General features: G+C 44.0%; 3 protein-coding genes across 5 annotated transcripts; all 3 read left to right on the forward strand.

Annotated features, from left to right (window-relative positions):
• The first annotated feature begins 356 nt into the window (after window positions 1–356).
• LOC100843280 (mitochondrial import inner membrane translocase subunit PAM16 like 2) lies at window positions 357–8401 on the forward strand. The gene is made up of 4 exons (XM_003574020.4): window positions 357–513; window positions 6290–6377; window positions 7806–7936; window positions 8058–8401. The coding sequence occupies exons 1-4, from the start codon at window positions 511–513 to the stop codon at window positions 8184–8186; spliced, it is 351 nt and encodes a 116-aa protein (XP_003574068.1). The 5' UTR covers window positions 357–510; the 3' UTR covers window positions 8187–8401.
• Window positions 8402–10258: 1857 nt separating this feature from the next.
• On the forward strand, window positions 10259–14602 carry LOC100843893 (UDP-xylose transporter 1). 2 transcript variants are annotated; one of them, XM_003574022.4, is made up of 8 exons: window positions 10259–10544; window positions 12593–12729; window positions 12879–13063; window positions 13164–13231; window positions 13343–13475; window positions 13586–13747; window positions 13860–14138; window positions 14241–14602. In XM_003574022.4, the coding sequence occupies exons 2-8, from the start codon at window positions 12606–12608 to the stop codon at window positions 14370–14372; spliced, it is 1083 nt and encodes a 360-aa protein (XP_003574070.1). In that variant the 5' UTR covers window positions 10259–10544; window positions 12593–12605; the 3' UTR covers window positions 14373–14602. The 2 variants fall into 2 exon arrangements, with proteins under 2 accessions (XP_003574070.1, XP_024316327.1); XM_024460559.1 differs by lacking the exon at window positions 10259–10544 and adding an exon at window positions 11329–11363.
• Window positions 14603–17967: 3365 nt separating this feature from the next.
• Window positions 17968–25573, forward strand: LOC100843582 (ribonuclease TUDOR 1). 2 transcript variants are annotated; one of them, XR_002964424.1, is made up of 17 exons: window positions 17968–18125; window positions 19120–19284; window positions 19644–19718; window positions 19836–19949; window positions 20029–20133; window positions 20318–20524; window positions 20605–20823; window positions 20919–21026; window positions 21162–21332; window positions 21417–21617; window positions 21722–22078; window positions 22165–22395; window positions 22522–22707; window positions 22772–22849; window positions 22930–23124; window positions 23421–23581; window positions 23942–24084. XR_002964424.1 is itself a non-coding variant. In XM_003574021.4 (17 exons), exons 2-17 carry the CDS (start codon window positions 19135–19137, stop codon window positions 25187–25189), a joined length of 2964 nt encoding a protein of 987 aa, XP_003574069.1. In that variant the 5' UTR covers window positions 17968–18125; window positions 19120–19134; the 3' UTR covers window positions 25190–25573. The 2 variants fall into 2 exon arrangements, 1 of the variants encoding a protein (XP_003574069.1); XM_003574021.4 differs by lacking the exon at window positions 23421–23581 and adding an exon at window positions 25001–25573 and having other exon boundaries at window positions 23942–24319.
• Window positions 25574–27154: the final 1581 nt, after the last annotated feature.

Raw genomic sequence — 27154 nt, forward strand, 5'->3', positions numbered from 1 at the left:
CACCAGAGCAGAGAAAGAACCAGAGTACCCTTATTCGTGATGGTGTCACAAGCTCCGCCATTGCGTTGTGGATCAAAAACAAACAATTGATATAAACAAATACTTCACTGTACTCTTACGGGTAACCGAGGTCCCCGGCGCTGGAGACTAGGGGAACACGAAATCTTCAATTATGGCGGCTAGGCAGCGTCGGGGAGCTGGTACAAATTGTTACCTCCGTTTCCTCATGGCCCAGTAGCCGAATCCTCCCGACTTCCCGAGTCTGCCGTCCGAAACAAGCCCAGTCGAACGAGGCCTCCTCCCTTCCGGACCCCTGCTCCTGAACCGGCCCAGCAGGCCCGCACGACCCAAACCAGGCGCGGGCGGCGCCCCACGCGGCAGCTGAGCCGGAGCTTCACGCTCCTGTCTCGTGCTCTCGAGGTCCCTCTCCACACCCCGCAGCCGCGAATCCCAAGCTCCGGCGCCGCCTCCCCTCTTCCGATCGATCGCGTCCATCGGGACCGACCAGCCATGGTAAGGTTTTCGCTCCCCTCCCGCGCCCCATCCTCCGATCCGTGCTCTCTGCGCGTGCGATTCCCCCTTCCTTTTTGTCGTTCTAACTGCTCACGTACGTGCCTAGTGCGTTCGCTTTGTTGTGTTGGTGAGATCTGTAGTTTCTTAACACTAACTGGGGATGAGGTCACCAGGGTTTCGGGGATGAGCAGGCTGCGTCTGTCGGATTGTTGTATTCGTTGATCTGATGCGGGAATGTACATGGGAAGTGGATTTTTTTGGATAGGGTTCAGGGGAATGCACTAACTATGCAGCATCACTGGCTCAATCTTTCCAATCTATTGTACCAGGGACGGGAACAGGGTTTTACATTTGGCGGTGTATCCCATGAATTTTTTCGTTTTCTCATGAGGAAGAAGGTGCTGACAGCGACAAATTGTGGTGCACTTATGTACCCATCCTGAGATTTGCAATCATTAAGAAATTTTTCGTTTTATCATGTAGTTTGTTAAACCAGTGTTCTGTTAACACAGGAAGCAACCCAGCCCTTTTCCTCCGATGCTTTGGATGTCCACCTAGCCTTAACAGGCTGACTTGCGTGATTGCACGGCTAGTAGTAGGTTTGATTTTGTGAGCACAGGCGACGGAGCTAGGATCTTCTAAAGCCTAGGGCTAAGTACAAGCTAGGTTGAACATGAAGGGTTGAAAACATATTTACACACAAAAAACCTAGGGCTAGGCTTTATAAATTCACAAATTGGTCAAATTAGTATCAAATTAACCACTAGTGGTTTAGCTAAGCCTAGGGCTGCAGCCCCAATTTCCCTACACCTATCTCCGTCCCTGGTGAGCACCACGTGTTTACATCCATTTCGTTATGTGTAGATTTCAAATCTTTCGAGGACTTCTTTGCAAGGAATCGTTGAGGGATACCATGAGACAAAAGATCCTCTTTCTAAAGAGATTTGATTCGGAACTCTTATATGTACAAGGTCAATATGGAAATTCTTTCAGAGGTTTTCCCTTACTTTGTCCGTGTCAACAAACAATTCGAAATACCTTGACTTTTTCAGAACAGGTCCGAGTCTAGCAATGATTCGAAGCACTTCTTTTTCCATTACACTAATTCGGAAATCTAAGGACTCAGATCGTATGGATATGGAAAATACAGGATTTTCGATCCTAGCAGGAAAAGGAGGGAAACGGATACTCAATTAAAGTGAGTAAACAGAATTCCGTACTCGATCTCATAGATCCCTATAGAATTCTGTGGAAAGCCGTATTCGATGAAAGTCGTATGTACGGCTTTCGAGATCCACCCTACAATATGGGGTCAAAAAGCCAAAAAAATAAGTGATTTTAGCCCTTATAAAAAGAAAACGGGATTTGGGTCGATGTAATGATCATTTTGAATCTAAGTGACTATTTTTTAAGAAACTAACATATTATTTTCCTTCTATAATTAGAACATGACATCGACACCCATGTCCGTGCTTTGTTGCCAGTTGTCATTGTGCATCTCTTTGGCAGCTGTGTTGCAATCCTTGTCTACTGCAAATTAACTGCCAACACATCTTCTTCCTCAACACAGGCTTCCCTTTTGCTAACGGTCACAATTTGTCGCTGTCAGCACCTTGTCTGAAATATGGTGTCCCACCACATGATACCAGATCCATGTTTCTCCAACTTGATGACATCTTGAACCCCTCTAACACAATTCATCTCTCAAATCTGTGACCATTTTCGTTTGACCTCAGTCTGTTGGTTTGTATATCTTGTTTGCACCTTGCTTTCACGGTAGTCCCTTGAATCTATTTGTGGCCAACCGCTATTTTTCTCCCTCATATTAATTATCGTGTCATAAACTAGCACAGTGGCCCACACACATGCACGGGCAATGTTTCTAGAAAGATGGATTATACATGAGGAAGTATCAAGTAGCCCTGTGTTCCGACTTTAGGGTGCCTCTTATAATCCCAAGTCGGAAATACTCGATAGTCGACATGTCATTATTTAACGTATTGTTGATCGCTCAATTATTGGTTGCGGTAGATCTGGTCCTAACTATTAACCGGGTAATTTTTTCCTACAATATTAAATACAAGTATACAATGTTCTATTCATCCCATCGGTGAGCGGTGATTTTGACTGTTGTTAAGTGGATTTGACTGATAAGGCATCTATGATAGGCCACATGTTTTGAAATGGGCATTCCATACTATAAATAAAATGCATTTCAGTGAATCAACCATAAATTTCAAAATTCATGAAAAATAGGAGAACACAAAAAACTGATAAAATCCCAAATTCATTTTGCAAGATATTTTCTCATTTTCTATTTCTATAAATTTATGGCTTAAAAATTTGTGGATTTTCCATAAACAAAATATCTTATTCAAGAACCTTTTCGACCTTTTAATTTTTTGGTCTATCTTGTAATTTTACCTATTTTTTTTATCTAGTTTAAAATAAATTCATGGAACTTTTTGGAGGAAATTGTTGTTGCCCATACTCATGTGAAGACATAACATCATATAACATGCTTTTACCATGTGACAAAAATTCAATGTTGGTGTAAATAATAGCTAATTTAAATTGGGTTCTAAATCCGGACCATTATCACTGTCAATTAGGCCTGGGAATGGTGCGGTCTAGTTTGGTTTTTCTGGTGCGGAAATACAGTTGGTTCCGATTGGTCTGGGCTCGATTGGTTAGAGATTAAAAGTGGTTTGGATCGGTCTGGTTTTAGTCTAATTGTGGTTTGGAACGATCTGGTTTGGGCTGAGTCCGTGCGATACAGTATGCGCTTCGCCCGCCGCGGCGCCGCCGCCGATGCCTCTGGCCCCGTCGCATACATCGTCGCCGTTCCACTTCCCTCTACGCTGGCCGCTCCCTCATCCAGCCCAGCCCCTTCACCCCAGCCGGCCAGCCCCAAGACTCTCTCTCTCTCTCTCTCTCTCCAGCTAGCCCCAATCTCTCAATCTCTCTCTCTCGTGGTCGTGGCTGGCACCGAACATTGAATGCGAGGGTGGAATTAGGTCTCGCTGCCAGCGGGGATAGAAGAGCCAGGGTTGAACCCATGGTTTGGTGTGTTCCGGGGAGAAAACAAGGATGAATTGGTGCAGTTTGGATTCTAGAAAATGAGTTTTGGTCTGGCTTGGTTTGGTTAATTCACGTATGCTTGAATGGTTTGGTCTGGATACGGGGCGGGTTTCAAGCCATTACCAGGCCTACTGTCAATACTGGATTTGTCTTTTGTATTCCTTAATTTCTCAATCGGAATTTGATAGCTCCAAATTTTTCCCATCGATCTGCTGCCTCAGGCACTCTTTTTTGCTTATTATATGTCCTGACTGAGTATTTGCTGGATTTATATGTCGATCACAATTTTAACCAACCTTCAAAGAAGAAAATAAGATTATTTGATCATATTATCATCCAGTGATAATGCTATTGCCTATTGGTATTCCCGTGGTGCATGGATGGGCTGGCAGCTAGCTAGGAAGCATGGGATGATGGGATGGGAAATTTTTCTCATGTGCTGGATTGATGGCTGTCCTGCCGCATTGGAGCTTCCCAGATCAATTGCCCTCATCCGATGGAAACCTCCCTTGAGCATGGAATATGGCATGGTGGAGCATGCCGGTCAACATCCAGGAGTTAGCATCTCAGTGCTCTGCACTTCTCCTGAGCTAGTAATGCTTGATGAACTAGTAGACACTGGCTATTCTCTGGTCCCTGCCATCTTGTTGATCGACGTGGAGGTCCCGGTGATCCCCGTCACGATGTCGCTTGCCACATCCTGAAAATAATTAAGTTTACAGTTCTTATTACTAATTGCACTTTAGATCTATGAATTAACTACCAGGTTGTCATAACATGGGCGCCCTTATCTTGGGTGCAATTTTGAAGATCTAACTGTTATGTTTCGTTGATCCACCAATCTCTGTTTGCTTGCCGCATTTTGTTGACCAGTTGGCGTGTAGTAAGCTTAGCTCAGCATCGTAAACATAATTCAGGCCAGATTTCACCATCCCTGATTTCATGTCAATCGTGCTAATGCATATGGATTTAGTAGTAAATTTAATCCAGAGGATCCAAGATGATAATGCGTATTGACTCAAAGTATGAACTTTCTGCAAGGACAGCTTGCAGTCACGTAGTCACATGACAGTATCGTCTGCGCTGACGACAACCACGGGAAAACACAAACTCAATCTATGTTAGCTAAGGAGAACTTATTACCATGCAATAATGGAAAGACTGAGAGGACCAGTTACCTGCTGAGGCAAATTATATTGTAGAACAATTACTTCCTGAAGTACTTGAAAATTTATCCCTTGATGAAACTGCACCAACCTAAATAGTTAGTCCTCAACCGAGGAAACAATGCATGCGTCCAATTGAAGGTCGGTAGGAAGCCGGTGCTTTGGAGAAGGGAAGGCTGTGAGATTGCTGTGGGTCGATGGCACACATCAGGATAGCTAGCTGTGCTATGAGTCAGGGATGTGCAGGAGGGAGAGAGCTGTGGGTCATTAACAGAACCAGCCTTGGCTGATGGCATCACCCCATCAGGACAACCAGATGTGCTATTGATGGACATAAAGGGGGAGAAGCAGGACACAGTAGAGTGCGGGAAAGAAGGAAGGGAAGGCCCGACAGGCCGGCAGCATTGCGAATTCGAGAGAACAGAGGGAGGCTATCAAGTGAACATTGGTCTTCGCATCGACCGAATTTCTCTCGGGATTATTACAAGATTACAACTCACAAGTTCTGAAATTACCATATGTGCGCATGTTGTGATGTGTTAACAATGGATTCCTTAATGAGATGACCTCCACGTGTTATGCAGTTTTAGTGGTTGTGCTTCCATAAATTCTAGATCCAACAATGAAAATAATTTGGGTGAAGTGGATCAACTTGGTGCATTGCCTTAAAAGAATCTCGTATTGTGCTTTTAGTATATAATAGAATAGATGATTATTTTTCTATTTAATTCACAGATTTTTGTATCACAGCAATACTACCCGTACCATTTACTAACGAATATAATTGTATGTCTGGTAGTACTTATAATCTGGATCCGCCAAAACAAATAAGAATACTGTTGAAGTATAAGTGGATTGCCTAGCCCTTTCCATTAGATCGGTCTTTTCGTTGCGTTGCGACGCACTTTCGATCCACGTTTAGGTCTGCGGGAGCCACACGCGAGGGGGAGTGTTGAAGTATAAATGGATTGCCTAACCCTTTCCATTAGATCGGTCTTTTCGTTGCGTTGCGACGCACTTTCGATCCACGTTTAGGTCTGCGGGAGCCACACGCGAGGGGGAGTGTTGAAGTATAAATGGATTGCCTAGCCCTTTCCATTAGATCGGTCTTTTGGTTGCGTTGGCTAGTGCATGAAGCTCTTCAAATACAATGCATATCTTTCTCATTTTTCCTAGATCGATGGGACTGTTTGTAGCATTTTAGAGCTAACGCGAAAGGTACTGTTAATATGAAATTAGGCAATTTGGCCCCTGCAGTCTCAGGATTAGACCCATCTTCACCCAAGCAAGATACAAATCTTTGGCGACATAATTTAAATTTAGCCTGTATATACTTATCTTTTGAGCTCATAGTGTGGTAATAGGAAACATAATTTCACCAGAGCCACAGTATCAATTTTGTCAGTAGGCAGATTCTGGATCGCATTCCCTTTTTGATCCAGCGCTAAGGCATATAGTATCCAAATGCGCAAGATGCTCAATTACATTTTGTTGCTGATTTACATGTATTCTCCTTCTCTGTTTTTCAGGCTGGCAGACTAATTGCAAACCTTATTGTCATGGGCTCTGGGATTATAGGAAGAGCTATGCTTCAGGCATACCGGAAAGCACTTGAAAGTAAGCCCCCCCCCCCCCCCCCCCTTCTGAGCAACCCATACTTCAAAATGCCTTGACCTCCTTGTTCCTAGAGGACATAAAACTGATAAAAGAATGGGAGCTGGATGGACAGCTAAAGAATGTTGTAGCCAATAGCTGAAAAAGTGAAATGAGACTACCAGACTGTCAGTTGCTGCTATGTTTTGTAACCTGTCAGGTTTTGTGAACTAATTTGTTTGTCATGACTTGCTATATTTAGTTTCACTGTCTTGTTTGGCATTTTTGAAGTACTCCCTCCAGTTCACAAAAACATGATGTTTTGGACATTACCATGATACGTATAACCCAACGTAATTATAATATTATGTTAATACTTTTCGAGAGTCGACACAGACCTATACATATACTTAAGATTTGAATCTAAGTATTTTGAACGATATTGGTGATCAAAGTCTTACTGAAGGCATGTCTAAAATGTCTTGTTTTTGTGAACAGCAGGCTAGCTTTAAAAAATTAAACTTATCGAAACAAGTTAGAACTTTCATTGCTTATTCTAGAACTTAGGTTACCCCTTGATAAATTAAAATATGGAGCTTGTCGTGCTTTCAAACCTATGGTCTGCAGGTCAGTAGATTCTTTGTTCTATCCAAAAAGAAAAGGATTATCTTGATAGCTTTGTGCCTTTGTTGCATTAGATGGGTAGTGTTTACGTGCAATACAATAAAACTCTGATTTACAAAAAGAGATGAGTATAAGCCACTGTCTGCTTTGTGGTTCTACTTAGAATTTACTTCTGGATAAGTCACAACTCTGCCCATTGCTTACGTTTTCTGTGAACATAAAGATTATGAAAGTATTTTCAGCAACCGCATACTTATTTGCTATTATTAGTGAATGTTTACCAGGCTAGTATTTCTATCTATTTTGAAGAGTTTTGTTTGAAGGAACAGCTTTATGTTTCCTTGTTTATTAGCTTAGGTATGCTGAAAATTTACGGGTGTGTTACATTCTTATCGACAGGAACGTGTCAACAATAGTGTATCGTGATTTAGTGCTATTGTCTTGCAATTGCTGAGCGAAATCCAGTATCCTTGATGTCGTGAACTAGTAATAGAATAAGATTGCATTCAAGATATCAGCGTCACACTCAAATACTCAATTCATTCGTTCATCCGATGGTCCTAGTAACTGTATAGGTAGGTGCACTCAGCCTCACTTGAAGTAACATCCACGGTTCTTACAATGAGTCTTCTCGAGATGGACGTTACTATTTACCTGCCAAGCTTTGTCGTGCTGCTATTTGTCCGTAAAGGGAGCAAAAACTTACTCTATGTTTTCTTGTTTTCCAAAAAGGGTAGCTCCTCAACCTCTGGATCAATCAATGCACACAGGCAAAAACTTATTATATCTATATGCACCTCATGTAGTATTCCTCCTGTATCCTTTCAGATGCAAATAAAACTGGTGTGGCCCATGAAGCAATGAATAATATCCGCAGGGCCAGCAAAACCATGACTGAGCAAGAAGCGCGGCAGATATTGGGTGTGACTGAGCAATCGACATGGGAAGAGATTGCACAGGTCTCCTTTCATCTTCATTTGTCTCCTAGATACCATTCACTATTTGCATGTCAAACTCTTGCTTCAATTTCGACAAAAAAAATTTCTTACTACAACCTCTTATCAACCATGTTGAATGCAGCGGTATGACAAGTTATTCGAGAGAAACGCGACATCTGGGAGCTTTTACCTCCAATCGAAGGTTCACCGAGCTAAGGAGTGCCTGGAAAATGTGTACCAAAAGAACAAGCCAGATGGAACCCCAACTTGAAATTTGCCCTTAAAATCAGCTGTCCAGATATATATTCTTCCCCCCTCTTAAGAAAAGTGTACATAATGACAATGGTCGGTGCTGTTGTATCACTAATAAGACTGTGCAGCGACCTCGAACTTAGTGTTAAGCTATCACCCAACACTTGCACAATGCTAAAGTACCATTTCTGTTCTTCTATTTGATGAAGCCATACTCTTCACTTTTGGAGTTTTTATGCTAATCTTCATTCATGTGAATGAAACCCTCTGGACGGCGACATGTTTTGGGATGGTAGCAGCCAGAAATGCAAGTTCGGTTTGAGCATTTGTCTCTTGTGGCTATGGTCCAATGTTGGGCGATGCTGTTAGGTTGCCGAACGGAGCATATTCTAGGCCGGGTCATTCAGCTGCAGAAAATTCTGCACAACGACCATGGGCCGCTGTCTCGCTGAACAAAGATATTTTGAAGTTCCAATTGCCTGAATTTTATTTATTTTAGCGAGTTAAGCTTTCAACGTCGTCAATCTGAACTAACATGTGTTGTGGTGAGGCAATCAAATCGACGGGCGAACGGTGGATGGGTTGAATTGTCTTGGCACATTTTGTATTGACCGCGTTCCACCTAAGCTCTTGTTTGGATTATCGGCCACTTTCCTCCCACTGTGTCAGAACGCTCGTAGCGATACCGGCCGTCGCTTGTTACGTCTAGGCGTATTATAAACTTATTGCTATCTAAATACTTCCAGTCTAAACACTGACTTATTTTGACACGGTCACATATTGCCCCACTTATCAGCAAAATGTCACTGAATGTTTCACTGTCATGATGTTGTTAACTTGATCGCCTATACCTCGAGAAATCTTTTCACTACCCTGAAGTTCCGTAAGAAGATTTCTCGAGGTACAAGATAAGCAATAGTAATGGTTTCCCATTACCTTAGCATATTATACTACACTGAGGGAGAGATTGAAAGTCACAAAAGCTGTCTGTCAAACCAAGCGCGCCATGGGAGGATAGATGTTGAATCACTAAGATGGACGCGGGATTTTTGTGTAACTGAATGCTGTCTCTTTTCATATCATAGGGCTTCAACTTTAACCATCATTTTGACCAAAGTGTGTGCCTAACAAGATCAAAATCTGAACCGCGTATGAAGTGAGCCTAACTCAGATAGTCTGGTTTTTTGTGGTGGAACCAGCCCACTTAGGTCAAGTCCTAAACTTGACATACGTGTTACATTTTTCTGAATTATTTCAAGATTTAACCGGCGATACTCTTTCAGCGGTAGGTGACGTACGCGTTAACAGTTCATAGGGGTGAGTGTACACGCGTGTTGTGAGCGTCTGCGTTTGTACATGCGATAGGCGCCTTCAGCAAGCCGAAGATCCAAGGCACCTATGCTTGTCCAATCCTGAGGCATTTTGGTAAAGTTTTTCAACGGTAACAATTTGGTAAAGTTGAATCTTGAAGTCCATATGCGCGTTATTGTTTTTCTGGGGAAAAAAGTAGCAGCACAAGGAAGTGTCTATTTCTCTTAGAAGGAGTTAGTTATTTCTCAATCGACAATCATAACCATCCGATAAAGATTTTTTTTTCATCCGTCGTACTTTCATGGTCTCTCACTCGTCTAAAAAATAGCAAAACTGTAGTATAATTGTACTACGAGACATATAACTCCTAGTTCCAAATAAGTGCTACCTCTGTTTCATGATTTTTGTCAAAATCTTACATGTATCTAGACGCTTTTTAAAAATAGATATATCTTTTTTTGATAAATTTGAGACAAGAATTATGAAACGGACGAAGTACAAATCATTAAACCACGTCACAATAGACCAAACATGTAACATGCACATCTCTGATTGTAGGCACACTCCCACCTCGCAAAAGAGCCCAACAAAAAGCCGTCACCCACTGACTCAGCGGGCCCACGGAGCGGTGGCGAGAGCGTGCGTGCGTGGGCCGCGTGCACAACATGCCTGGCCCCACCTTCCAGAGGCTGATAGCGCGATCGGAGGCTCGACGAGCCGATGATCGATCGTGACGGCGCCTGAGTTGTTCACCACCTACCCTCCTCCCCGCCCCGCCCGTCTCTCGAAGACTTTCCACCCACCTGATCACACCAAAACAGCTAGGCAGCATACGCAGCACACGAACCCAAACCCACGAGCAAATTTGATACTCCATAAGTGACCCATTTCTTCCTCCGCGGAGACTAGGCAATTGCAAACGACTCCTCCCCCGTTCACCTCTGATAGATCGAGGCGTCCCGGGAACAAGAGGCCGTGAATCTCTCCCGTCGGAGAAGATCTCGGGGGCCTCGCGCGCGGAGAACGAGGAGCTGCGTCGTGCTGACTAGTCGAGCGAGGCGCAGAGGTACGTGCGCACGCCTGTTCGTCGTCTTCCTGCTTAGTTTTTTTTGAATCTTCCGTAGCTGTTTACGATCGAATAATAAAGGGGTTTCGAGGGTTTTGGTCGGTCGGAACCGGATTGCCGGCGGCGCGGCGGGCGCGGATTAATTCCGCACGCCGGTGCCCGGTGGCAGTGTCGTTGCTTCAATTCTCCCTGGCATCTTCGTCTTCCGCCCGTCCGCCGCCACTTGCCTGCTGCGCCGCCAGATTACCGGCCGGACGGATAGAGGCATCACCCGCAAGCAGCGGCGCCGCCGTTCGAATGCCGAGTAACGGCCGCTTTTGGCCTCCTTGATCCTCGCCAGCGCTGTGCTACTGCTAACTGACTGCGCCGCCCGTGGCATGTGGCGTCCCTCGGTGGCTGGCAGGCATGGCGGCGCCGTACTGACCAGGTTTTCCCCCGTCAATCTGTCCCTACGTACGCACAAGTCGCGTGCAGTGCAGCGCCTAATTCTGGGCAGATGTCGCCGTCCGTCATGGCGGAAATATCTCCGCCTGTTTATTCTTTTTCTTCCTGGTGATTACTGATTAGGATGGATGGTTTCGACTTAACTTCCGCACAGCCCGCTCAAGCCTGCGTATCCACCGCTTCCGGAATAAAAAAATACGAGTACCCCCCTCCTTCTCTCTGCGACTCTGCCTCTGCTTCGCTTGAGCTGGTCGATTTGCCTATAGCAATCAAACAACTTTTTCATTGGGCATCGCGCGTTTACTAATAACAGTTGCCCGGTTGCTGATCCAACGTCTTGACGAGCTATTCTTGCATGTGCTCCAACGCTGTCAGGTTTGACTTGTACATTAAACGTGCCTGGTGATCTCCTCGATCGAGAAAATGGTTTCCGTGATTCCTCTCTCCATAATGCTCGTACAATAATTAGTCCAGCAATATACCGTAGAAAGCAAATTGGGCGTGGTGTTCGCCTCGTTGTCTTAGGGAGCGAGCGCCCACGACACATTCTCCCTGGTTGCCGCCCTGGCGCCTCCAGCTTCCCTTCTCATCTGCATTCTCCTCTTGCTTTGCTCTCATCCATATCTGAACATAGGCGCTATATTTCCCATGTTTACAATGCTGATTTTTTTTTAAATACTCCCTCCAATCCATAATAAGTATCGTTGATTTAGTACAAATTCAGCGACACTTATTATGGATCGGAGGCAGTACTAGGCTTTTACTTGGGAGTAATTTAACATGTTCAGGATTTTTTATCATTAACCATATATCATGAAGAAGTCGAAGTCCCAATTTCAGTTTTCAAGGCGGGGCCAAACGAATAAATGGCTCAGCAATTGTTGTACTGTTGTGGACGGGCTTAGTGATTAGGTGAAGCGTTGTCCATGTGTAATATCAAGATCATATATCACCATCTTCCAGTAATTGAAGTACCAGTCTCCGTTCTATGCTGAAGTGACCACCCAACGACTTTGCAAGCTGGTCATCCGTACGAAACACTCAAAACTGACAATTCAAAATGACTTTGCACTGGTCCGGTATGATGCACTCAAAGTTCCGTGTGGCTTCATCTATACGAAACACACAAAGTGACGCCTTCAAGCTGACTTGGGCCTGTCCCAGTACGAAACACTCAAAGTTCCACGTGGCTTCATCTGTACAAAACACTCAAACCGAGCAACACTTGCTGAACCTTAGACAGATAAGGCCATATGGAACTTTAATTAGGACATCAACAATGTATATAGGTCAAAATTGCAGTAATGTAGGACCACAAAGCAGGCTTGAACTGAAGAAAAGTCTCACAGTGCATATATGACAAAACCAACCCTTGGTTTGCTGCTCGAACGTGCGAAGGCTTTGATGTCTTGCCATGTCAACGCTCGATTACCTGTCCAAGCACGTGTTTCCCTGGCTGAAAAACTGTAGTGAGACTATTATTAGTGACTTGCCTCCTCCTTTGCACGCTAAGCTTGTTTCAAGATCCCACCACATACTGTGATATTCGCATAGCTTCTGGATTATATTTATAATTCACCAGTTGTGCCGTCGTCTTCTACCAGGGAGGAGGAAGAGATGTCTTCAGAAGGAGGGGGCTCCCAGATGGGCGTCACCGGCGCGCTGGGCCTCTCGGTCACTTCGTCGGTAGCCATTGTTATCTGCAACAAGTACCTCATCAGCAACCTTGGCTTCTTATTCGGTCAGTACTGCTTCACACTTTCAGTAATGCTACTGTAGTACTGTTGCTCCGTCCGACATTTTTTGGGGGGTCAGGTGTACAGAAAAGCCATTTGATCTCGTTTACTGAAAAGTTCCTGATTTTTATTTGCTTGGAATGTGGGAGTGCAGCGACGACGCTGACGAGCTGGCACCTGCTGGTGACCTTCTGTACGCTGCATGTCGCACAGCGCCTCCGCTTCTTCGAGGCGAAGCCAATCGATGCGCAAACTGTCATCTCCTTTGGATTTCTTAATGGAATCTCCATTGGCCTCCTCAACCTTTGCCTTGGGTTTAATTCAGTTGGTTTCTACCAGGTAAGCTCAACATCACGTTGTTGACCCCAACTGCTGGTATTTCGTACCACTCCATTCCAGCTGTTCCTACTGAATTTGCTATTTTGCCTCTCTTGTGCAGATGACCAAGTTAGCCATTATACCCTTCACCATACTCTTGGAGACCATATTTCTGAGCAAGAAGTTCAGGTGCTTCTCAGATTCCATCTCACATTGCAGAACCTCACCGCGCCGTTCTTGCACATTTGTGATTTGCAACAAGCTCGGCCCTCTCATACATCACTACCATTAACTGTGCAGCCAGAGCATCAAGGCTTCTCTCATGGTCCTCCTCCTTGGAGTTGGTATTGCGTCTGTCACGGATCTCCAGCTCAATCTCCTCGGCTCGATCATCGCAGTCCTGACCATCGCCGCGACGTGTGTCTGCCAGATTGTATCCTTCTGCTCTGCCCCCACATGAACTCAAGCTACCTAACCTAGCTGTTACTCCAAAATCTTAAGTACAGATCTCATGTCCTCCTTAACCTTTCACCTTGAATAAAGCTGACCAACCAAATACAGAAGAGGCTCAAGGTGTCCTCCACCCAGCTGCTGTACCAGTCCTCGCTGTACCAATCCGCCGTGCTGCTCATCACCGGCCCCTTCGTTGACAAGCTCCTCACGAAGAACGACGTCTTTGCGTTCGACTACAACTTCAAAGTCGTGGTACGTATGTGCAACTGCAGCAGCAGCAGCAAAAACGAAAAAATTAACTTTAATTATCGCTGTAAATAAGCTTAACTATATATGAAACTGACTTTACATGAACCTTTTGCAGGTGTTTATCGTGCTGTCGTGCACGATCGCAGTGTCCGTCAACTTCAGCACGTTCCTGGTGATCGGCACGACCTCGCCGGTGACGTACCAGGTGCTGGGCCATCTCAAGACGTGCCTCATTCTCTCCTTCGGCTACATCCTGCTCGAGGACCCCTTCACGTTCCGGAACGTGGCCGGCATCCTCGTCGCCATCTTCGGCATGGGCCTCTACTCCTACTTCTCCGTCTCCGAGAGCCGGAAGAAGAACGAGCTGGGCGCCTCAATCCCTGTCACCACGCAGGTCTGTGCTTGTCTTGATACTACGATGCTATCTTAATTTCAAAGGGGCGCGTGACGTGCGTGACAAGATTATGATTAACCGGTCTGCGCCGTTGCATTGCAGATGGGCGAGAAGGACTCGGCGCCGCTTCTCGGTGCAAAGATCTCGCCGTGGCAGGAGAGCACGGGGTTGGAGAGCTTCGACGACGTGCCGAGGACCGCGAAGAGCGCGTTTAGCCGGCAGTTGAATGCGTAGCTTCGGATGGATCATTAATTGCATGGTAGAGCAACACCAAAATGTATTCTTTTTTAGGTGCGGTTTCTCATACGATGATCGATGTAAGTTTGCGAGTTGCTAGATGATGAAATTTGAGCTTTTAAGGGCGGTATATTGCAAGGTGATTATCGGGTCTACAAAATTATACTGTAGCGTTTTATCAAAAAAAAAATTATACTGTAGCGCATGACTCGCAGAATTTTTTTCAAGGCTTAACGACTTCTTTCTTTTGGACGAATCCAAGAGTTCACGACTTTTAACGTTGCAGGCTGTGCAGTTTGACGTGGTCATGCTCTTCTCTGCAACCCGGGCCGGGCACGGTCATGGTTAGAATCGGTAAAAAAATTCGCCTAAAGAGAATTTTGGCCCAGCGCCAAAAAAGCCCACGGGGCCCATGGTGAACTTGCTCTTATGTTTATAGGTTAGTATGCGTTTGGTTCTGCTTTGCTTCTGGAAAAAACTGTTTTGTTTTTTTTTCTGTGGAAAAGCTGCTTTGTTTTTTCTACCGTGGAAAAACAAAAAGCGTGTTTGGTTAGAGCTACTGCTTTTGCTTTTGTAATTACCTAATGACTGTTTATATGCAAGCTGACGACAGGGTCGGCCGGCTCGGGCGTAGAAAGACGCGTCGGGGCTAGCCGTGGGAAGAGGAGCACCAGAGGAGGGGAGAGTTGCCGGAGGGAGTTGGCCGCCGGAAGAGTTTGCTGGGTTGGGCGTGGAGGCGTTTGGATGGGGTGGTGTTGGACGTGGAGGTGCGCGGGATGGGGTGGGATCTGGCGTCGGGACAGCAGCGACGTCCTGCGGCCTCTTCCCGTGCGGCAGTGGCGGCGACCTTCCGCTGGTCGAGACGGTGCCGGTGGGGAGCAAGGGCGGGCCGGCGTCGGGCAGGATCGACGGGACGGGGACTGGCGCCGTGGCAGGGGCGGGGCGGGACAGAGACGGGCATCGTGGCGGGCCGGGCCGGAGTTGGAGCGCCGCCTCTAGGGCAGCGCCGCCGGTGGGGAGCACCGCCAGTGGGGCTAGGGTTACTCCTGGTCAAAAGATTGCTAGATGGGAACCCCTGTCCTTTTTCTCGTTCGGCTCGTTGGAGGAAAAGAAAACGAAACGTTTTCACTCATGGGTGGCAAAGGTGGGTAAATAATCTCAAGTTGGAAAAGAAAAGCAACCCAAAGTACCTCTGGATCTATTTTGAGAATTACACTACCAAAAGCAGATTGCTTTTTTACTTTTTGCTATGAGAAATACCCTTTTGGTTAGCTTTTTATGTTTTTTGGAAGCAAAAGCAGAAAAGGAACCTAACCAAACGCACCCTAAGTAGTACATGTTTTCCTACTTGATACACAACCGAATATTGACGAGAATGCGGTACTGCTTGATGCATTAACATCGTATATCCTTAAGTTTGAGGGTGTAGACAAGGAAATAAGCTCAAGTACATACTTGAACAAGCTGAACATATAGAAGATATGGATGCAAATGGGTCCCGCGAAAGTCCCGTTTATAGTTCAATTCTCAAATCTCCTATTCCACCTTATAGTTCAATCACATCTCATATTCAAGAATAGGGTTTGAGAACTAAACTATAAGCGAGACTTTTCGCGGGATCCCGTTTGCATCCCTAATAGGAGATGCCCCAGGACAGACATGTGAGCTGAGATTCTGAACATGGAGGACATGCTCCAAGACGCGTAGTGTGTGTGCCGTGAAGAAGCTAAACATGGAGGACATACCCAATGGTCCTTTTATAATGGGCCAAATAATAGTATAGTGACAGACCCAATTTTTCAATATTGGGTGGGACCATAATAATATTTTTAATGTTGGGTGGAGCAAATACATTGCAATTCTATTTTTTTTCTAATAATTTTTACCAATAAAAGAAAGTTTTAAAAACTTATTGGGTGGGCGACTAGGTCCGTCCTTGGTATAAATAGATGACAACCCCCATTTTCTAGGGTAGTCAAGAATTGAGAAGGAACTGGTTGAGCTTTGCTCCTATTCTGGTGTTTGAGATTCTAAACCACCACCCATAGGATTTGGAGACATCCTCCACCCTAGTTTTTGTGTTTTCTTGTGTTCGTAATAATCAATGAGCGTCTCTTGGAGTCGAGATTGAGACATCCATCAAGTATTTTTGTTGGTTGAGTTTATTGTCAAACGCTATCACATCGGGGTGTGTCGTTGGCATTTTGCTTAGTTTGTCAATTAAAACAAGTTATTTCGTTTCTAAAGTGAAGATGGGGCAACCTTGAACCTCCTGCATCACATAGTTTTTTAAGCTTCCTAATATTTATTAGGCATATCCAAATAATTATACAATTATTAGTTCACACAAAAGGTCAACAACCCCCCCCCCCCCCAAATTAAATGTTATTGCACAGCGAGAGCGGACCCCCCCCCCCCCTCACCGCCCCCGTGCCGCTATAGTCCCCCTGCCCCCACTCGTCGACGTTCAATGCAGTTTGGAGATTGCAAAACTTATGGACCGACGGGGAGGGATCGAGGCTACTTGTACTCTTGTAATGAATTGAGTTGTGAATAGTTACTACCTGCAAGCTGCAAAAAATATTGGTCGACTAGTTAATTATGTAGTGTCTTGTTAGTGCATGTAGGTCACCCCATAAACATAGCACCAGGTTAATCACATTAAATTTCACAACTCACTCTAAAATAACCATGATACATAGGAGAGAGCCACCCTCGATGACATAATAAATGACCAAACAAGGGCAAACTAGTATGAATCATAAAGCGCTGACATACGGTGGATGCGAGGGCAGTATAGTCCACCGGTGGCACGTGCATGTTATTCATCGCACAAAAGGCTAACTGAAAATCCTACACACATATTAATGCGTTTAGGTTTTCCCAAAGCTATAACATGAAAATTGTGCTCAAACTATTTTCCCCAAATAAAAACTAAATCAAGAAATACTAAATAAAATGGGCTAAAATCACTAATGTTTTTAGAGTACCTTCATGGTACATCTATTTAACATAGAAAATAGCAACAAGTGATCCACAAAATGGAGCAAATACGTATTGGTGACAACGAGAGGTGCAACCAAGCAATGAGAGATAGAGATGAAGAGATCAGGAGAGCAGATTTAGGCAGGTTGTCCTAGACAAGAGCCAATGATCGGATAATTTTGGTACTTATATTTAAGATCTATGACATCAGCAGATAGCACATGGAGGGCAATCACATAATAGATGATGCTATGTGATACTTCTATACCATTGGTGTCAGTTGGCACACGTTTTATGCTGTTTTGGTGAATTTATAATCAGTTCAATGCAGAGGGTCAGAGGCATTGGACATTTCTATGAAAAATCTTAGAACACATGCCCTGTCACAGTGTAGCGATGGCATAGCGTTGTCACTTGTTAGAGTAGAAGAGAAGCCGAGAGCAAGTAATGAAATGGGGGAGAAACACAGTAAGATGAAAGATCCGCAGCAACCGCACCCATCCTCTGCTGCTTGTTCAGCTGATCTGGTAGTAAAAAAGTTTACTGCAGGCGATTGTAGCTGAGGCGGTCCCGTCTGCCAGAGTAAAACGAGCATTACATCGGAACTTTCTATTTATAACCCCCTCCGGGTTCTGGGTACGCAGCCCAAACCCCCTCATACACCTCATCCCCGAGTACGAAGCGCGCGTCTCCAGATTTGGCGACTCCACCGCCCCGCCGCGAGATCGAAGCGCGGCGCCGCCGGCCCCGTTCGGCTCTCCCCAGGTGAGCTCTTGGTCCCGCTCGACTCCTATCCCCGATCCGTGTGGTTGTCGTGCGCAAAAGGGTGGCGCGAGTGATGTGGGGTGGCGTGATCTGATGCGCTGGTGTGAATCGACACCGGAAAGTGTTTGGAGATGGTTACCGGATTCGCTACCAGGTGCTTGGAATCCCGATCTAGATCGTTCGATCTGAATCGGGATTCGAAATCGGTAAAGGTCTAGAGGAATTCGCTGCCCGATTCGTCGTTCTCAAGCGCCGACGGCGGACAAGATGTGTTGTCCGGCGCGTGGCCACTCTGCGAGCAGCAGCTCCTCCGGTGTGTGGGCTCCGTGAGCTGCAGCACCTACCTCTAAAGATACACGAGCCGCAGGCACGAACCAGAATAGCTGGGTGCAGCAGCAGTTCCTCGCTGGCGACCTGGGAATAGTTGGCCTCTTGCTGATCTTTGGGGCTGGGCATGGGCTAAATCTTTCGGGTGTAAATTATCCCATGTTTAATTTTACAGAAACATGATCATTTTTTTGTTCAAAAAAGAAACATGTCCATTATTAGTAAGTCCTGTATAGAATAAGATCTGGAGTTGATGTCCTGCCTTTCTGCTGACCACTCCACGTTCTTGCATGCCTATTTGATGCGGCCTATGATGCTTACTGCTGATATCCCCCCCTGCCGCCTCTTGTTATTTCTTTGGTATTGATGTTAATTATTTGCAAAGTGGAGTGACTTATATCAGTATATCACATACTACCATAAAAGGGCTGTTGCAGGATGGGGGTGAATTGATTTGCAATGTAAAAAACAGCAGTGATTTATGTGACATTGGTATTTCAATGATTAATTACCTGCAATTTTGCAGATGATCCGTCATGTTTTCCTTTCCTTGCAGCTACCTATGGCCTATCAAATCAAAATGCAACAAAATTCATGAGTGATGCATGAAACTCAAATAAATTTGGCTAAAGTGCTAATGGAGTTCTATCGTCCCTTTTGATTGCAGCATATAGCTGCTACCATGGCATCCAATACAGGAGCGTCAGGATGGCTAAGGGGTAAGGTGAAGGGTGTGACTTCTGGTGACTGCCTTCTCATCATGGGTAGTACAAAGGCAGAGATTCCACCAGAGAAGTCCATCACTCTGTCATACCTTATGGCCCCAAGACTGGTAAGATACCATCTGCATTTGTCAAATTCTTGTTGATGATGGGAAGATGGTTTGGCATCTTAACTTTGTTTGTGTTAATTTACCGCCATGAATTTGGAGTAAGGCATTGGTTTAGTCTATAGTGAACTAGGTTTCCATGCTACGCATTGGAGTGGAAGTTTATATTTGACACAACAATTTTCTCCATTATTGCATTATTATTCCTACTCATTGAGTGTGCTTTGTTCATATGGTTTAATACTCGAAGGGAATGCCCTATAATAGTCTTTACCATTTGTTGCAAAATGCATGTATTCACTCTTTAGGTTTATCTCCTTTTTTTGTGTGTGTATTGAATTGGAAAGTTCATGCTGCTCTAGGCTCGTCGTAGTGGGGTGGATGAGCCATTTGCTTGGGAAAGCAGGGAGTTTCTGAGGAAACTCTGCGTAGGAAAGGTATGCCATGTGATTTTACATCTATTCTAAAATCTCCTATGCATAGAATTATACTCGTGTATTCACCAAAAACTTAATTTATTTCCTATTTAAAGCGAAATCTAAAATCTATTGCAGGAGGTCACATTCAGAGTGGATTACACTGCTCCTAATGTTGGACGAGAATTTGGTACTGTGTACCTTGGCGATAAGAATGTTGCCTACTCAGTAGTTGCTGCAGGATGGGCAAGGGTGATGTCCATTTACTTTTCCCCCACTTGTATTGTCCGGCAAAATATTTGCTAATTCTTAATCTTATTTGCTTGATCAGGTTAAGGAGCAAGGCCCGAAGGGTGGTGAACAAAGCCCATACCTCGCTGAACTGCAAAGGTTGGAGGAAGTTGCCAAGCAACAGGGTTTAGGCCGTTGGAGCAAGGTTATCATCCTTGGGGTTCCCACAACCATATTTTTTCAATTGCATGGCATGAATGTTCATTTAATGATAACTCAGCTTTGTACGCATATTCTCTGCCAATCCTGCAACCGTATATTTTTCATTGCATGGCATGAATGTTCTATTGAATGATAACTCACTTTTGTATGCATATTTTCTGCCATAGGAACCAGGTGCTGCTGAAGAATCAATAAGAGATCTTCCACCATCAGCAATTGGTGAATCAAGCGGTTTCGATTCAAAGGGTTTTGCGGTTGCCAATAAAGGGAAGAGTCTGGAAGCTATTGTTGAACAAGTTCGTGATGGCAGTACTATTCGTGTTTACTTGCTCCCAAGTTTCCAGTTTGTCCAGATTTATGTTGCTGGAGTACAGGTATGCTTCTCATGCACCTGTTATTTGCTGTCATATGTCTTTTCCTTCAGAAATTCAACATTGCGAACAATGAAATGTAGGCTCCATCCATGGGGAGACGCCCACCGAATCCTACTGTTGTTGCCGAAGTGGAGGGCACTGCTGATGGCACCACAAATGGTGACGATTCTGTGGAAAGTCCTGCACCACTGACTACAGCACAAAGGCTTGCTGCATCGGCAGTCTCTACTGAAATTCCGCCAGATAGGTTTGGAAGAGAAGCCAAGCACTTCACAGAGACTCGAGTTCTGAACAGAGATGTAAGCTCACCTTTAGTTCCATTTTTTGAATCTCATGTTTGGAGTCAACATTTATCATCTTTACATCAGTTTTGTTGTTGTTATCTTCTCTATAGGTGCGGATTGTGGTTGAGGGCACAGACAGTTTTAATAATATAATTGGTTCGGTGTATTACCCTGATGGTGACACTGCAAAGGATTTGTCCCTTGAGCTTGTTGAAAATGTATGATAACTATTTATTCATGCCCCCTTTTGAGTTCACATTATTCATTGTAAGAAGCAAACGTTGTTAAATTGTTTCTCGTAAATTGTCAGTCATTTTATATTTCCAAATTGTTCTGTAACCTTCCAATTACAGGGTCTTGCGAAATATGTTGAATGGAGTGCGAACATGCTAGATGTGGAAGTCAAAATAAAGCTGAAGAATGCTGAACTTCAGGCAAAGAAGGATCAGCTGCGAATTTGGACTGGATTTAAGCCACCAGCGACAAACTCGAAGCCAATCCATGACCAGAAATTCACAGGGAAAGTAGGTTGCACATTCTCACTGACATTGTATTTATCATTAGCCATGTGACTGTAACTAATGTCGTTCGTGTTAATCTCTTTATAGGTGGTCGAAGTGGTGAGTGGGGATTGCATTATTGTTGCTGATGATGCTGCTCCATATGGCAGTCCTACAGCAGAACAACGGGTTAATCTTTCAAGTATCAGGGCTCCTAAGCTAGGCAATCCTCGTAGAGAGGACAACAAGCCCGCAAATTTTGCTCGTGAATCTAAGGAATTCTTGCGCACCCGATTGATTGGCAAACAAGTATGTAGAAGGACTGGTCATATTCTGACGGAAGTTACAATCATGCGAAGTTGATACAATAGTTGAAAACTGGTTGAATTATTTGTTGATTTCCAAATTTTCAGGTTACTGTTGAAATGGAATATTCTAGAAGGATCAGCACCGTGGATGGACAGAATGCTGCGCCCACAACGAACATGGCTGACACCAGAGTTTTAGACTATGGATCGGTTTTTCTAGGTTCACCAGCTGGTGGAGATGACACATCTTCTATTCCGAACACAGGCAACCAGCCTAGAATTAATGTTGCTGAGCTTTTGCTTTCACGTGGATTTGCTGAGATATCCAAACACCGTGACTATGAGGAAAGATCACATTATTTTGATGCTCTATTAGCAGCTCACTCACGTGCTGAGAAAGCCAAGAAAGGACTTCATTCTGACAAACTTTCTCCTGTCATGCATATAACAGATTTGACAATGGTTTGGCTTCGTTGCCCAATCCATTAGTTTCCTTTGACAGTTGCTCTGCACGTTTACTAATTTGTAATCAATTCATATTGCCACAGGTTTCTGCAAAGAAGGCAAAAGACTTCCTTCCCTTCCTACAAAGGAACAGAAGGCAGAGTGCTATTGTTGAATATGTTTTCAGTGGCCATCGTTTCAAACTAACAATTCCAAAGGAGACTTGCAGCATCGCCTTTTCATTGTCTGGTGTTAGGTGCCCTGGTAAAGATGAGCCCTATTCAAGTGAAGCTATTGCTCTAATGAGGAGGATGATTCTACAGCGCGATGTCGAGGTATGACTCGTTCTGTCTCTGCTTTGTCCATATCTCCATCTTCTATCTTCTATATCTAAATCTCTGCTTTGTCCATATCTCCATCTTCTATCTTCTATATCTAAAGGATACCAAATTGTTCTGCAGATTGAGGTTGAAACGGTTGATAGAAATGGAACATTCTTAGGTTCCTTGTGGGAGTCCAAGACCAACATATCTTCTGTTCTTTTGGAGGCTGGCTTGGCCAAGCTAAGTTCATTTGGCTTGGATAGGATTGCGGATGCTCATGTCCTCACAAAAGCTGAGCAGTCTGCAAAGCAGCAGAAACTGAAGGTAACTCCTTCATCCTGGAGTAAATAATATTGTTTTTGTTGCTGACACGTATTGTTTTTTCAAGATATGGGAGAACTACGTTGAGGGTGAAGAAGTGTCCAATGGATCTGCCTCTGAATCCAAACAGAAGGAAATTCTCAAGGTTTACTCATAAAAATATTGGAGAATACAATTTTTTCTTTGCTAAAAGGTTGCTGATATGGCTTTGTTACCTGTCTTCAGGTTGTTGTTACTGAAGTTCTTGGTGGTGGAAAGTTCTATGCCCAGACAGTAGGTGACCAGAGAGTGTCTTCCATTCAACAACAACTTGCATCATTGAAACTTAAAGAAGCGCCAGTCATTGGTGCTTTTAATCCCGTAAAGGGAGAGATAGTCCTTGCGCAATTTAGCCTCGACAACTCCTGGAATAGAGCCATGGTATGGTTACAGTTACACTCGTCCACTAACTAAATATTCTCATCTACTTATTAAATATTCTCGTGTCAAGGTCATTGATGGTTTACACTAACCTCAGTAGCTTATTCCCTACAACTTCGTTCAACAGTACCTGTCATTAGCCATTTAACTTGATGTGCATTTAACAACTATCAGTGTACTTGAGCCAGTGGACCATCAGTATGTACTTGAACCAGTGGACCTTTCGCATTTGTGTTCTTGTTGGGTTCATTTAGTCAATTAATTTGTATTGATCAAATTTCTGTTTTTATGTTTAGGTATTACCATGCTCCTGCTCAAAATTACCACAAGGGAAGGAGTTAAAAATTTATTCTTAGTTGAAGCATGATTGGTTTTCTTACACTTATGTTTATGTGCCTCTAAACTTAAGTGGTGCACTGATGCTCTTCTACTGTTGACAAATGGCAAATTCAACATTGTAGGTAGCGAGTGTTTACCTTTAGTTTTACATAATTAAGGGGCTGTTTGGAAGAGTGGTTTTGTTAGTACAGTTTTGGACTTTAGGTGTTCAAGTCAAATTTGAACTAAATACCAAAACTTTACGAAAAAATACCCTTCTTCCAGACAGGCCCTATGTAAGTGCAGGTATCCTAGTGTCAGACCTAACAGTGCACATGACCACATAGAAGTATCTTCCAGTAATAAGTGCTCGACATCCCATTTCTATGCAGTACTACATGCTTGTAGTTCGTTCTTCTCTTGACTACTTAGTTTTAGATTTTCCACAACTAATGAATAATATCTTAATGAAGCATTTCCATTGTAACTTCTTGTGCAGATTGTTAATGGACCTCGAGGAGCTGTCGAATCTGTAGATGACAAGTTTGAAGTATTCTACATTGATTATGGTAACCAAGAAGTGGTTCCTTACAGTCGCATACGTCCTGCAGACCCATCAGTTTCCTCCTCTCCTGCTCTTGCCCAGCTGTGCAGTCTTGCATTCATAAAAGTCCCTGGTCTGGAAGATGATTATGGCCAGGAGGCAGCTGAGTATCTTAGTGAATGCTTGCTCAGCAGTTCAAAACAATTCCGAGCAATGATCGAAGAGCGTGACGTTTCTGGTGGGAAATCAAAGGGACAAGGGACTGGAGCTACTCTCATTGTGACTCTGGTTGACGCAGAGACAGAATCCAGCATCAATGCTGCCATGCTTGAGGTTTGTGCTACTGACTACTTTGCATTATGACTGAGTTGCTGGTGAGCTTCTGCAAAGTTGTCTTTCATTTCCACAAGGACCTTTATTTATGAAAATAGTTTTACATGCTATGAAAATAGGTTGGAGAAATATTGCTTAAGCAGTTTTAGTAGATTTAAACAACTACTTGAATTGGTTCGCAATTTTGTCATGGCTAATATTTTGACATAGAAAAGGATACAGAATAATGGAATGTCCAGACAGTGTCTCTACCTTTTCTCCCGGAATGTAACTTTGGAAAGGGTACACATTGGAATTGCTATGGTTCTTTGAACACTTTTGCGTGGAATGGTTCTTCTAACGCTTGAAGGCCCTAGATGGTTTGTGGTGTTGATGGCCTGTGGGTTTAAGAAATCCAATAGCACCTGGATAAATGATTGTAAGTGTAACCACTGGTTGGTATTGTGTCATAAATGGCATATGAGGCCAAAATTCCAAATTTTGCAAGTAACTTTTATTCATAAAATTTACTCAGTGTACATTATATAAAATAAATGGAAAACAACATTTACCAGCTTACTCTAGTTTATCTGACATGGCGTAACATTCTATTAAGACTGCCAGCTAACAATGTCCCAGCTTAGATGCATATTCGTATGAAGTGCAAATTTGTCTTCATTCCTACCCATTCTGTATGTGCAGGAAGGGGTTGCGCGACTTGAAAGAAGCAAGAGATGGGACACCAGGGAGAGGAAGACGGCTCTCCAAAATCTGGAACAGTTCCAGGAGAAAGCTAAGAAGGAAAGGCTGCGGCTTTGGCAGTACGGAGATGTCGAATCTGACGAGGAGGAGCAAGCTCCAGGTGCAAGGAAACCAGGAGGGCGTCGGTAGACGAGAGAAAGCGGCTCGAGAAAGTGGTATGGTCATGGCTTAGCTTTGAAGTTTTTTGGACACCAAGTGGAACTCAGCCGGGAACTTATATGAAAACTAGTAAGAGGACTTCATTCATGCAGTTAGAAGAGAACTTAGCAAGGCGAAACTTTCTCAGTTTGAGCACTGTCAATGCAGAACTGTTCCTTTTTTACATCATTAAAGTTAAATAGCTGAAATACATTGTTTTTCCCCTAAGCTTAATAAGGTCGTGTCCTTGTGGACTGCTTTTCCTTGTAGACAGAACATTAATACTGAGAACTGTAGTCAATTAAAATTCAGGCTTGGAGTTGAATGTCGCAATAGAGTAACTTGTACTACTGTCCCATGCTTTGGATGTGATTCGTTATGTATTCTATGGCAAGGATTTGATTAGGGTCCTCGTGGACGGCTGATTTGTTCAATCCATTTGGTGGAAAATTCGTTCTCCATCCAACGCCTCCCGCTAATTATGCCATGAACCAGCAAACTGAACTCAGGAATCTGCATGCACCATTAGATCCCCAATCAATCGAAGCGGACATCTGACTCGTGGCTGCTAGGACTAGCTAAATGAGCCTACTCGGAACACAAAGGGATCACATCATTAAGTTTATTATTGATAACGATCTGAAAGTATGAATCGGCTCGGTTCATTAAATACTCGTGAGTGCTTGTTAGTACTCGCCCCGTTTCATAATTCTTGTATCAAATTTGCAAAAAATGGATGTATCTATTTTTTAAAAACGTCTAGAACGTAATATTTCGACAAAAATTATGGAACATAAGAAGTAATATCTAAGCCGCAAAAGCTGCGCTCGGTCGATCTGATAGCGATAAAAAATGTATATGGTCACAACAATGGAGTTCATCTCGCCGGCACCAATACGGATACGACACGGAGACACGTCATCTTCTATATCCAAGTAGAAGCAACCCACTACTAGATTTCTCTAAACATGCAAACATGCCACATCATCATATAATTAATTTGTTCACACCTATTTAGTGGAAAACTCATATTTTGCACATGCATGCATGTTACTTCCAGCAAGCTATCCCCACTAAGTGAAAAATGTACAATTTCATTATATTTTTTAATTTTGAATACTCTTTGTGTTAACTAAAATTTCTGCAACAACATGCGGGGCATCATCTAGTTTTTCCAAAATGAGTGTACGCGGATACGTTTGAGTAACTTTTAAAAATAAAAGTAAAATCAATATGAACAGGAAATTATGAAATGATAAAATGAAGTTCAAGTTCAGCAATGCATACAAGCACAACATAGCAAAGTAGCAAATTTGACAATAATATGCATATGGTCACCCCCATTGTATTGGGTTCATTCCTCAAATTTGACAGTAATTATCACTAATAATTAGCTAAATCCTTTGGTGTCAAGTGACACCAGTGCCGATGAAGCAGCTGCGTCCTGCCCAGTGGCTGTCACAATCCATCCTCCGCTACTTCATGCCCCCGTCTCCGCTGCACCGCCACCAGCCTAGCACCGTCCACCATGTCACCCCTACCACCCTCTTCTCCATGCGACGTGCCAACGTGGATCCTCAAATCCAACCATCGGCAATAATTAGAATCAGCAGGTGGTGGTAGTTTCCATCAGATTATCTTCAACAACATACCCATATTTCAGATACCCAAAAACCGTTATAGATAGAGCAGAGAGAAAATTTGTGTATCCAAAATGTGTCTAGTTTTTGCAGCATACCCAAAACTAGGTGCCGATATGCATCAATTCACATCAGCCCCACCTGTGATCGTGGGTATTGACTGCTTCTTGTGAGAAGAAGGGAGAGAAGAGGGATGGCAGCTCCAGTGGCCGGAATCGACGGGGAATATTGACAGATCCGATGGCCGGAATCAACGGGGAAGCTAGCCGGCAGCTCGGGCTCAGGAGCCATCCCTGCGTTGATGGTCGGAGTTGAA

The sequence above is a fragment of the Brachypodium distachyon genome, chromosome 3 (genome assembly GCF_000005505.3).
Source record: "Brachypodium distachyon strain Bd21 chromosome 3, Brachypodium_distachyon_v3.0, whole genome shotgun sequence".
NCBI classification, from domain to species: domain Eukaryota; kingdom Viridiplantae; phylum Streptophyta; class Magnoliopsida; order Poales; family Poaceae; genus Brachypodium; species Brachypodium distachyon.